The sequence below is a fragment of the Sinocyclocheilus anshuiensis genome, unplaced genomic scaffold, assembly GCF_001515605.1.
Source record: "Sinocyclocheilus anshuiensis isolate Anshui unplaced genomic scaffold, SAMN03320099.WGS_v1.1 scaffold583, whole genome shotgun sequence".
In the NCBI taxonomy this organism is placed as follows: Eukaryota; Metazoa; Chordata; class Actinopteri; order Cypriniformes; family Cyprinidae; genus Sinocyclocheilus; species Sinocyclocheilus anshuiensis.
The window spans coordinates 144,752-156,252 of NW_015551025.1; the positions used below are offsets into that span (position 1 = coordinate 144,752).

At 36.1% G+C, this 11,501-nt stretch overlaps 2 protein-coding genes and 1 pseudogene across 3 annotated transcripts in view; 2 read left to right on the forward strand and 1 right to left on the reverse strand.

The window, feature by feature from the left end:
- The window catches only part of LOC107661119 (rRNA methyltransferase 3A, mitochondrial-like), a 3,098-nt pseudogene extending 2,324 nt beyond the window's left edge, over positions 1–774 (reverse strand).
- Positions 775–2,526: 1,752 nt separating this feature from the next.
- On the forward strand, positions 2,527–5,562 carry LOC107661120 (glyoxalase domain-containing protein 4-like). The gene is made up of 9 exons (XM_016450592.1): positions 2,527–2,724; positions 2,930–2,979; positions 3,100–3,220; positions 3,542–3,686; positions 3,834–3,970; positions 4,487–4,573; positions 4,649–4,762; positions 4,846–4,932; positions 5,027–5,562. The coding sequence occupies exons 1-9, from the start codon at positions 2,635–2,637 to the stop codon at positions 5,090–5,092; spliced, it is 897 nt and encodes a 298-aa protein (XP_016306078.1). The 5' UTR covers positions 2,527–2,634; the 3' UTR covers positions 5,093–5,562.
- A 635-nt stretch (positions 5,563–6,197) lies between these two features.
- LOC107661106 (protein KIAA0100-like) overlaps positions 6,198–11,501 on the forward strand; it is a 24,296-nt gene continuing 18,992 nt past the window's right edge. For both annotated transcript variants that reach the window (XM_016450571.1, XM_016450572.1), the window contains exons 1-8: positions 6,198–6,454; positions 7,971–8,108; positions 8,209–8,335; positions 9,025–9,074; positions 9,154–9,295; positions 9,721–9,839; positions 10,908–10,968; positions 11,085–11,277. In XM_016450571.1, the coding sequence (XP_016306057.1) occupies positions 8,041–8,108; positions 8,209–8,335; positions 9,025–9,074; positions 9,154–9,295; positions 9,721–9,839; positions 10,908–10,968; positions 11,085–11,277 (760 nt within the window). In that variant the 5' untranslated portion in view covers positions 6,198–6,454; positions 7,971–8,040. The remainder of the gene's footprint in view (positions 6,455–7,970; positions 8,109–8,208; positions 8,336–9,024; positions 9,075–9,153; positions 9,296–9,720; positions 9,840–10,907; positions 10,969–11,084; positions 11,278–11,501) is intronic.

The following is an 11,501-nucleotide window of genomic DNA, read 5'->3' on the forward strand; positions in this document are numbered from 1 at the left end:
TATATATATATATATATATAATACATTAAAATCTGTATAGTTTTGTCAAAGGTCTTCTGAAGTGTCTGTTTTTGCAATAATGCCACATAAATTTGCAAAAATATAACTAAAATGCCAATAATATTTTTCAAAATTTTTTTTTAAATTAAGGAAGGCTTAAATGGGGTCCAACAGACCCCAAATAACACTGAAGGGCCAAAAGTTAGGGTTAACAGCTATCCAATGACTAGTGCTCCTCTATTAAATCCTACAGGGGGAAAAATGAATAAATAAACAAGAGACATTAAATGTAAACTAAGCAGACATATCGCCATTTAAAACTCAGGTATTATTTTTTAAGGATGCCGATGAATTAGTGGCATTTACCAATAACACTGTACTGACGCGAGTCTGTTATCTCCAGCAGGAGCCTTTTCGAAGCGCAGCCCGCCGAGTTTGTCCTTCATCTGTGGAGACTCTTCTGCGCGTTCAGAGACTCGACCGCTCCGCTTCTTGCTGCCAGCTCTCTCAGAGACTCTCTCTGCGTTCGCCCCTCTGTGTGAACAGCTTCTCGTTTAATTTATCAGCTGCTTCATTTGATTTCATGAATTTCTCTCGTTCACCATCAGGATACACGACCGCCACGGGTCTCCGTCGGAGGGCTCGGACATATCGCCTCGAATTCACCAAGATCTGCTGGTTATGTCCTCTGAGTAGTTCCCCGAAAATGACAAATGCACGACTCACTTTATACATGAGCGCTGCCATGTTTGTTGACCGCCCGTCATCTGCGTCACAGCGAATGAACTCCGGATGTCCGATTCGTAAATCATTCTTTTGAGTCGGATCTTTTTGATTGCTTCACTTCACCGGCGTCGTAAGAAGTCGGGGTCTCATCGACTAGAAGTTAATTGTTATATAGGCTACTAAGTACACTCAAACGACATTGATTTAAAATATGTATATACTTGCTTACTACATAGGGAATCATAAACAAATCAAAGTGGACATAATGTACTTTAATTCTCTCACTTGATCAAAATGTCTGATTCGTGATGAGCCCGGTGAACCGACGGCATCATTAGAGTGAACAGTTCTATACTTTAACAATGAACGAATAGCAGGAATCTTAATATAATGTACTGGACAAAAGGTTTAAAACTTGTATGACAATTTTACCAACACATACGAAACAAATTAAATATCTTTTTTAGCTGAATAATGGCAACAACACATTGACTGGGACAGATGAAATAGCAATAAACATTACTTAATCGGAAAACCATATTAAAGGGTTAGTTCACCCAAAAATGAAAATTAGCCCATTAATTACTCACCCTCAAGGCATCCTAGGTGTATATGACCTTCTTCTTTCAGACGAATCCAATCGGAGTTATATTAAAAATAGTCTTTGATCTTCCAAGCTATTTAATGACAGTCAGCGGGTGTTGCAGTTCATCAGTCCAAAAGAAGTGAAATAAAGCGCATCCATCCATAATAGAAAGTGCCTCACACGGCTCCGGGGGGTGAACAAAGGCCTCCTGTAGCGAATCGATGTGTTTTTGTAAGAAAAATATCTATATTCAAAAACGTAATAATCACTTTAATCTAGCTTGCGGCAACAGTTGTACATGGAAGCAGTTCTGGGCGGATGACGTATATCGGCTTTGCGCATGCGCCGCTCAGAAGTGACGAACGTGGAAGCGCAGCGGAGAGATCACAACAAAACACCGGTCACGAATTAGAAGTACAAATCGAGGATTTGTAAAGAAGAATGTCAGAGGATTTCGATATAAGCCAAGAGGAGACTGGTTTTCCTTTGCTAAAGTAAGGAAACTTTGCTTCCTTTGCTCCTGTTAACAAACGTTGGTTTTCACGAGACTCACCGGCGCATGCGCAGCGCTGACCTCATACGTCATCCGCCCGGAGCAGCTTCCGTGTACAACTGTTGCCGCAAGCTACATTAAAGTGATTTTTACATTTTGAATATAGATATTTTTTTTTACAAAAACACATCGATTCGCTACAGGAGGCCTTTGTTCACCCCCCGGAGCTGTGTGAGGCACTTTCCATTATGGATGGATGCGCTTTATTTCACTTCTTTTGGACTGATGAACTGCAACATTCATCAGCTGACTGCCATTAAACAGCTTGGAAGATCAAAGACAATTTTTAATATAACTCCGACTGGATTCGTCTGAAAGAAGAGAGTCATATACACCTAGGATGCCTTGAGGATGAGTAATTAATGGGCTAATTTTCATTTTTGGGTGAACTAACCCTTTAAAAACCTTTATTTGAATCAATTATTTGGAACGAACTGTTCAAAGGAACCGATTCGCGTGGTTGACTCAGTGCCCCAGCACTAGAACGGAGTGTACCATGTAAGAATTTACCAAGAAATGTGTTATTAATATTCAATTTAACATGTTGTAACATGTTATTTAGCATTACAGTAAATTAAACATAATGACATAATATGCCTTCTTATATAATGGCATTGCAAATGCACGTAGAAATTAAACTTTTTTTTTTTTTTTGGTTTAGTCTGTGGGCTGTCGATAGCAGAGCAGTCGATCGCAAGGTGTGTGTGTGTGTGTGTATTAACACAGAGTGTGTGATCAACGCGTTTACAGTGGGAGACTTTCAAAAGTGATGGCACTAAGAAGAGCACTGCATTTTGTTTTTAAAGTAGTAGACAGGACCAAAACAGCTACTTTTTACAGGGATGTCTTAGGAATGAAGGTAAAAGAGCTGCATGTTGACCTTATTGTAAAATTCTAGCTCGATTATGTAAATACAGTGGGAACTTTGCCTCCTAATATTGTTGATAAGCCAGTTAATGATGCTGCTACCAAATACAGGGTGGCACGTCGCATATTTTCCGTCTGTTTATGTTCCGACTCAAAAACTATATTTATAAACAATAACAAATATCTCTAATCTACAGATTCTGCGTCATGAAGAATTTGAGGAGGGCTGCAAAGCAACCTACAATGGGTTCGTCATATTTTAATGGTTTTATTTTTTATTTGACTAGCTTTGCTTTCAGTTACATGTATAACCTGTATCAGATTCTAAATATTAGCTTACCTATATAACTTGTTCTTTTGTTTTCAGTCCATATGATGGAAAATGGAGTAAAACCATGGTGGGCTTTGGACCAGAAGATGACCACTTTGTTGCAGAGTTGACCTATAATTATGGAGTGGGTGAATATCGCATTGGCAATGACTTTCTGGTAAATTAGATTTATATAAAACATTTCTAACTTGAAACCACACTTAAAGTAGGATCTGAACATATGAGACCGTATTTGTTATAATATGTTATATAAAATGTATACATGTTATGCATATATGACACCATGAAAAGTTATGATGTAAAATGTCAGATTCTACACTATTTCTAGGCCACTAATGAAATGTAAATACATTTTTGACACTGATCACGTGAACCATTTTCACAAGCAGTTTTAGACTTTTGGCCCCCACTGTATATTTTCTGTTAAAAGGGATCCTACCTAAAGGAAGCTGTGATTTCCTGTGCTCTTCAATATTAGGGTCTCACTCTGCAGTCTAGTCAGGCTGTGAGTAATGCCAAGAGGTTAAACTGGCCTCTAACACAAGTCGAAGATTCTCTCTACTTGACTGAAGCTCCAGGAGGATACTGCTTCTACCTTATAGACAAGGAACAGCCAGACTGTGGTGGGTATTTATACTAAATGTGTGTTATAATAGGGATGTGAGAACTTCCTTTATGAAATATGGAAGTAAATATATGTGGTAACTGTATTAGTTAAGTGTGCCGTTGTTTACTGACTCCTAACTGATTGTTTCTGGTCCTGGTAATAGATCCTGTCCAGAAAGTCTCCCTGGCAGTGTCTGATCTACAGTGTTCTATTCATTATTGGTCTGCTCTGCTGGGAATGAAGGTTATTGAGAAAAATGAGGACAAAAAGATTGCCTTAATGGGATTCTCAGATAATCAGGTTTGGCTGAAAATAATCCATTTATTATATTTTTGGCAATAATTAAATTATGAGGACATGCTAGGATAAGCAAGACCTCATGAATTAGTTTGGTTATCTTCTTTTTATATAATGTATATCAGGCCCTTTTTGGAATTAAATTAATTTATACAAGTGTATATATGCATTACTATTCGAAAGTTTGGGATTAGTAAGGTTTTTAATTTTTTTCTGAAAGAAAATCACTTTTATTTTATATCAAATTGATCAAAAGTGGCAGGAAAGACTTTACTTTCACATTGCTAAAAAAATATTTCTATTTCAAATAAATGCTGCTTTGTTGAATCTTCTATTCATCAAAGAATCAAACCCAATTATTAAGTGGGTTTCAACATTGGTAATAGCTGTTGAAAATTCAGCTTTGCATCACAGGAATAAATTACATTTTAAAATATATTCAAATAGAACATGGTTGTTTTAAATAGCTTTAATATTTCACAGTACTATTGTTTATTATTAAGTGGTGGGCTTTTGTAGTGTAAGCTGGAGTTACAGGACATTGGAGGCGCTGTGGATCATGGAACTGCTTTTGGAAGGATCGCATTCGCTTGCCCTCGGGATCAGGTCAGCTAATTCAACATCAGGCAACAACATTCATTCTACTTGGTGTACTTTTAAAGAAATGTCTTTGTTTTGCAGTTACCAGACATTGAAGCGCTAATGAAAAAAGAAAAGCAGAAAATCCTCACCCCTCTTGTGAGTCTGGACACACCTGGAAAAGCCATGGTGGAAGTCGTCATTCTTGCAGATCCTGTGAGTCTTTATTGTTTAATGTTACTGAAATTGAGTATTTGCCAGATGCTCGCTTGGCTGACTCGGATCTCCACTTAATGTAGGATGGTCATGAGATCTGCTTCGTGGGTGATGAAGCATTCAGGCAGCTTTCTGCCATGGACCCAAAGGGGAATGAATTGCTGGATGAGGTAATCAGTCTCACCACATTATATAGTATAAAGTAAATCCTGTGATCCACTTTCAAAGCGCATTCATGTGTTTTCTGTTTGGTTTCTTTCACAGGCCATGGCTGCAGATAAGAGTGACGAGTGGTTTGCCAAACACAACAAGCAGAAGACTTCAGCATAAACACTGTCTGCCATCATTGAAACTGCTTGAAAAGACCCAGGATGTTCAGTCAACCAGATTTTTGTTACTATACATTTCAGTGGCTCATTAATGATGATAAAAATTCAGTTTTATTTTATGAAAATAACATCAAGAACCCCCAAAAAACTGCATATCTCTACTTTTGGACATGGTAACAGATATGTATATTTGTGTAATTATACAAAGTAAATCCTCATGATTCTGTTGTTATCTTGAAAGTGTAAATAGATTTGATAAATAAAAGAGGATAATGTTACAAATATTCAGTGGCTATTAAAATAAAAATGTCCTGCCTTTGGTGCTGTTCAAAATGAATTGCAATTATTGCTAGCATCATATTATTAGCATGGATGGTACATACAAAAATGCAGAAAAAGAAAGACAGAAAGCTTTCATCCACTGACCAGCAGAGATCAGTATTGTAATGCTTCAATACTAAATTTTTTTAAAACTCCTGACAATATTTTGGGGTATTATTCATCCATGATACCAAGTCCAATCTAAATGTTTACCGAGTGTAAGGCAGTGGTTCTCTACCAGTTGTCTTCAGCGAATATCCAACAGAATGACTTAAAATTACTTTAAAAAATGTAAAAACAAAATTAAAATCATATTTCTTTTCCTCCTCAATAACTATTAATTTTATTGAAAAACAGTCTTGAATCTTATATAATTACAAAATAAATCATGTTAAATTAATTTTATATATCAACACTGTTCTGTTAATAAAAAAAGAAAACAAGCTGCATTGTCATAATTACAGCAGAAATACCAAAGGAAACAAATTAACCAAAACGGGGGACTTTGAGCCAAAAAGGTTGAGAACCATTGGTGTAAGGTGACCTGTGGTAAAACTGTCCATTTACATACTGTATTTTATAATAGTTCAAATAAGACTGAGAATTGCTGAGTTTTCGTCTAAAAAGATGGGACGACTCATTAAAACTTTGTGCCCTTCAGTTTTAAAGCAAACAAACAAACTACAAAATATATATATTTTTTTAGTTGTATGTGCTCTGCCCATGGGGCTTTTATTATGAAAAACTCACATAACATCAATTTCTAAAAAGTTAGTATTTCTGCCTTCACACTTGAAACAGAAGTATTACAAGAGGAAAGCCCATTGCTTAAATCCAAAATCAGAATGAAATCTGGTTGATCAGCTTAACAGCGTTTGTAATTATCATGTGTTGTGTTGTAGGAAGCAGATAAACATGATTAGCATGTCAGTTCATTGTCAGAGAGCTGTCATGATCCCGCTGCTAGCTCAGTAGCCTAGCATGAGACGGAGGGGTGGTGGACACGTAAAGATCAATTGGTCTGCATTACAAACCCTTTCAGGTGGGTAACCCGACTTAGAAGCTGCTAATTACAGTAAACACCTTAATTAGGAAGTTAAATAATTCTTGCTTGGAGGTGCGCGGTAGTGTTTTGGCAGCTGATGGGCTAATGTTGCTTTGCTCAACATTGCAAGTTCCACCCAACAGCTGTTAGCAGTGCCAGAGTGGCACAACACTGAGACGGACGATCAAATGATTAGATTGTTTTGAGAATAAAAATCTGCAATATTAATGTTATATTATATATAGCACAAAGCTCTTAGTCTGTTAAGTTACTTGGCTTTGTGAAATGCTAATAAATGCTACATATTCTGCTTCTGTGTCACTATTCAGTTAAGTAAGGTTTGTAAGAAACACATTTTGAATACCTAAAATTTCAGATGACATTGAATGAAGAAATGTAAATGCACTCATTTGGCTTCTTAAAATGTTAATGCACTTGCATCCTCATTTATTTTCTCTATTCCGTTTAATGTAAGTTAACTAATAGCTCAGTCATTCTTGAGAAGTGGGACAAAACGATGCAAAATTGAAAAAATAAAACCTTGTACTCAGACAAATGAAACTACATTTATGTATCTTATATGTACTAAGCTACTGAGCTATGCTTTGATACAACCTCCCAATTTTTCTCTTTTTTAACAAAATGTGCTTTTTTTTAGCTTGGACTGTAATATAATTTCAGCTTTATCTTTAACAGCATTCAAGATGTTTTTAACATTTCAAAACACGTTAGCAGACAGATTACACTTTCACATCTGACCAATAATTCCACCACAAATATAAAATATCATAATGAAATATTATCAAAATATTCAACTGACGGAGGTGACAGAACTGACGGAGTTGACACATCTGATGGTGGTGACGAAAACCTGAATTTGTAATAATTTAAACCATCAAACACATTGAATCAGTCAATTACTGTATTAAAACAAACACAACAAACAGTGAGTATGTTATTGTTTATAAAGCTTTTATTCAAGAGTCACATTGAAGTATTTTGATATATCATTGGAACACAAAATCTTATGGTGGTGACATCTGACGGTGTTGACAAATTTGGCATTTCTTTCACAAAACCAATGGAGTTCATGTAGCCTAGTAGCATTTTATTTTTTTCTGTTGATGCTAGATGCTAATGGAACCTGCTTCAGGAGAATAAAATTATCTAAATATTTCAAATAATTTCCTCAGAAACTGGAAGATGGTGTTGACATATCATGGCTGTGACAAAGGATCCATTTTATTGCATATGAATGATCCCTTCTCTGTGGACACACTGTTTTAGATGTAGTGAGAGGACATTAAGAAACACAGATTTGGTATAATAATGAGAAAACTAAATTGAAGGTGGTAATTGTGTTAAATACATTCTATTATTAATCCCTCATGACATTTAAAATTGAAAATATTTTTATTTTTAAACCTAATAGCAGTTACCCTTGCTGGACCTGTTTTGTCCCACGTCTCAAGAATGACTGAGCTAACATGTTTTGGACCTAATTCTTTGACAGGTGGTCTGAAGTCAGGTTTCTTCCAGGTGCCATGATTGTAGGCTAAATGTGAAGGAACATTTGCAGCACAATGTCTGCCCTGCTGATTGCCATCTCAGTATTTCTCATCTCGGCAGTTGTATTCATTTTGCTCTTTAGGTAGGTAAGAAGCCAGCATGCTGGAATTAATATGTGAATGTACAGATATTGCATACGCAATATTAAACCTATTAAAACGGCCCTCTTTGTGTTTTATTAGATGGTTTGCTTGCAGTTTGGCTGTCCGTTTTTTCCACAATGTCCTGAATGCTGAGCTCAGGATCAGATCTGTGGGTCTGTTCTCAGTTCGAGGAATCAGTGTTCAGTTTCAGCCTCAGCACACTCTGGTGGGTTTGTTTTCTGCATCAGTATGTGTCACACCACATATCGGCCCTATTACAATCCTCATAACCCTGTAAAGCTTGACATATGAATTAATAGTCCGAAAAATCTATTTAAAAAAATCTAGTGTTTATTGTATAGTAAGATGATATTTAAATGCTTAGTTTTATAATAAAAACTCTGTAGTTTTTATTGTGGGGACAAAAAATATAATGCAATGCAGTGCAATGAAGATTTGAGAGATGAACAAATAAACATTCCTCAAAAGCCTGATGTATCAAATTTGACGCTCACAATTGATGTATGGATAATTAAGTAAAGCTAAGTTGCTTCAGTCCGGTAAATGTTCATCTACATGTAAAAGTTATTCTTATGTTAGCTTTATAAAAATCAGTAAAGATTTCACAGCGAAAAGACACATTTGCCACTACCTGAAGGCAGACTTTTTTACAATCCTACTAAAAGGCCTTTTACTTGCTACAAAGTACAAACTATCAATCAGATGACAGAAGGCATATAGTAGATTGTGTACAACAGGTTTTTCTGGCAACGTTTTGATCATGTTGATAATTTAGAGACCTTAGAAATCCGCATATCAATTATAACACAGTAGGCTTTATAGAGTTAAAAGCTGCAACTGATGTAATGCTTTGATGTGTATTCTAGCACTATAAAGCCTTTTTCTGTTTTGTAGGAAATTGACAGGGTATGGATTTCTAGCAAAATAGTTAACCCGGACCTGCCGTAAGTATAGTTATAGGACGTAGTTAGTGTAAATATTGTCTGTTGATGCTCGGTCATAGTGATCGTGTTGTATTGTTAGGAGGTTCTTGGCGTTGTGTGTGGGTGAGGCCCGGGTCCGCTTTGACCTGCAGGAGCCATTTAAGCCCCGGGCTCCTAAAAGCAATGAGGAGAATTCAAAAAGACCTCCTCTCAGTCCCTCTACCCTGCACCTTCTCTCTCAGGTAATCAACTTGACTGTTGTTTAGGAGTAAACCGGGTTCAGTATAAATTAAGCTCAATGCTTAGCTGACATGCTGTTGATGACCACAGAAGATTAATATATATTGTTCTGAAGAAAAGAAAAGGGTGTTACAGTAATGAACTTGCAATGAAAGTCAATGGGGCAAGGCAGAAAGTACATGCTATTTCAAAAACATCACTACTACAAGATTTTAAAATTATACTCCTTAATGTTCAAGTTAATTTAATCAGTTGGTCTGTGCAAAATTATATCCAACCTTTTAACTCCTTAACACATCATTTTGTATGAAAGAAGTGCTTTTAAAACCTTTGGAATGCCGTTCTCCATGGACTTTCACTGCAAGTGCAGTACTGTCGATACAGTTGTACAATTCCTTTAGAGTTTTGAGTTGTGTCTGTTCCGTAGCTGCTGTCGTTCCACATTGACTCTATAAATGTGATGGTGTTGAATCTGGCCCTGCCTGAGTCCCTCTGGCACATGACGTCCTCTGCCATCACGTTGCTGCTGGATTGTCAAAGTAAAAGGTGATTAACCTGTGAAAAAAAAGAACTTCTGCTCTTTAAAAAGACTTCTGCATGGTGTTGTGTGACTAATAGCTTTGTGCATAGCAGGTAAAGCTCAAACTGGCAACCGGATGGGATGCACTGACTGAAGTTTTAGAACCATTAAGCTGGTACTTATTTTCATGTTGTGACCAATATAAATGAATAACAAATGGCCATCAATGCCCATGGCAATAAATGGCCAATATCTAAATTCTATACTATTTAATCTAAATAAATTAAAAATAAATCAGTCAATCTAAATGGTAAAAGTACAATTTAAGCATCATAATATTATAAAGTACAGTATGAGAGATGGATATTTATTTAATAGTGTTATTAAATTACTAGTTTTTTTAACAACTAGCTTTAAGTGAGCAAAAGGTTTGGGATTGGTAAGATTGATTGAATATTTTTTTTTAATTTTTTTTTTTAAAGAAGTTTCTTATGCTAACCAAGGCTGCATTTATTTGATCAAAAATACAATAAAAACATAATTTGAAAAAATATTACAATTTAAAATAACTGTTTTCTATTTTAACTTTTTAAAATGTAATTTATTCTTCTGATGATGAAGCTGAATTTTCAGCAGCCGTTATTCCAGTCTTCAGTTTTTATGGAAACCATGATGCATTTTTTTCAGGATTCATTTCTAAATAGAAAGTTTAAAAGAACAGCATTTATTTTGTGAATGTCTTTACTGTCACTTTGTAATCAATTAAATGCGTCCTTGCTGAATAAAAGTATTAATTTCTTTAAAACAAATAAAAAAAAAATCTTACTAACCCCAACCATTTGAATGCTAGTGTAATCTAAATGTAAAAATAGGGGAAATGAACATTCGCAGTTAAATATCCAATATCTACTGATACTGATAAATAGATTTTTTTATTTTAATAACCAATATGGTACCAGTATGTTGTGCATCCCTCTTCCTCTTGCACAAGGATCAAACCACAATCATTCACCATTTTGGCCCTGACCAAGGCATTTAGAGAAACAGTTTACCCAAATGCCTAATAAAATGACAGCTTACTGGTATGTTGTCAGGTTGGCCTGGGATTTCTCTGTGGGACAACTTAGCAGTAAAATTCTGAAGAGCAGCAGACTGGTATGTACAGCACACATTCATGTGTTAACGTGTTACCTCATTATGTTGTGTACAAAACATAAATGTCTGGGTTAAATGGTTACAAGGTGCTAACAGAGTGCCTGTCCTCTCATTAGCAGGACACATGTCTGGCTGAGGTATCGCTGAGTCTGGCCCTAAATGGTTACGTGAGTCTGCCTGGTCTCAGGCCGGGTCGTCTGGGACTGTGTGTCAGAACTCTGCTGGCTGAGCTTCACGAAGGCCTGTTCCTCAGCCAGTTACCCAAACCTCCAGGAGCTGCTCCCACTGACTGCACCAGTCATACTGCAGGTTTGACGTTTAAGCTACACTCCTTACATTAGAGCTATGCAGTTAATCATAATACAACAAAATCTTAATGTAGCTTAGTGCAATTATCAAATCGCAAAGGCTGCAATTTCATAAAAAAATGTAAACTGGATGTTGTTAACAAAAGAGAAGCTTTAAGGACATCCTGCAGTTTTACACCAAAATAAAAGCCTGATGGTTTAATATTACAATAGTGTATTGTAATA

Excerpts from the sequence above, each read along its gene's own strand:
- LOC107661120 (XM_016450592.1), top strand. The coding sequence starts at position 2,635 with ATGGCACTAAGAAGAGCACTGCATTTTGTTTTTAAAGTAGTAGACAGG. Across the intron at positions 2,980-3,099 it reads TGCAAAGCAACCTACAATGG|TCCATATGATGGAAAATGGA; the intron begins GTTCGTCATATT and ends TTTTGTTTTCAG. Across the intron at positions 3,687-3,833 it reads CAAGGAACAGCCAGACTGTG|ATCCTGTCCAGAAAGTCTCC; the intron begins GTGGGTATTTAT and ends TCCTGGTAATAG.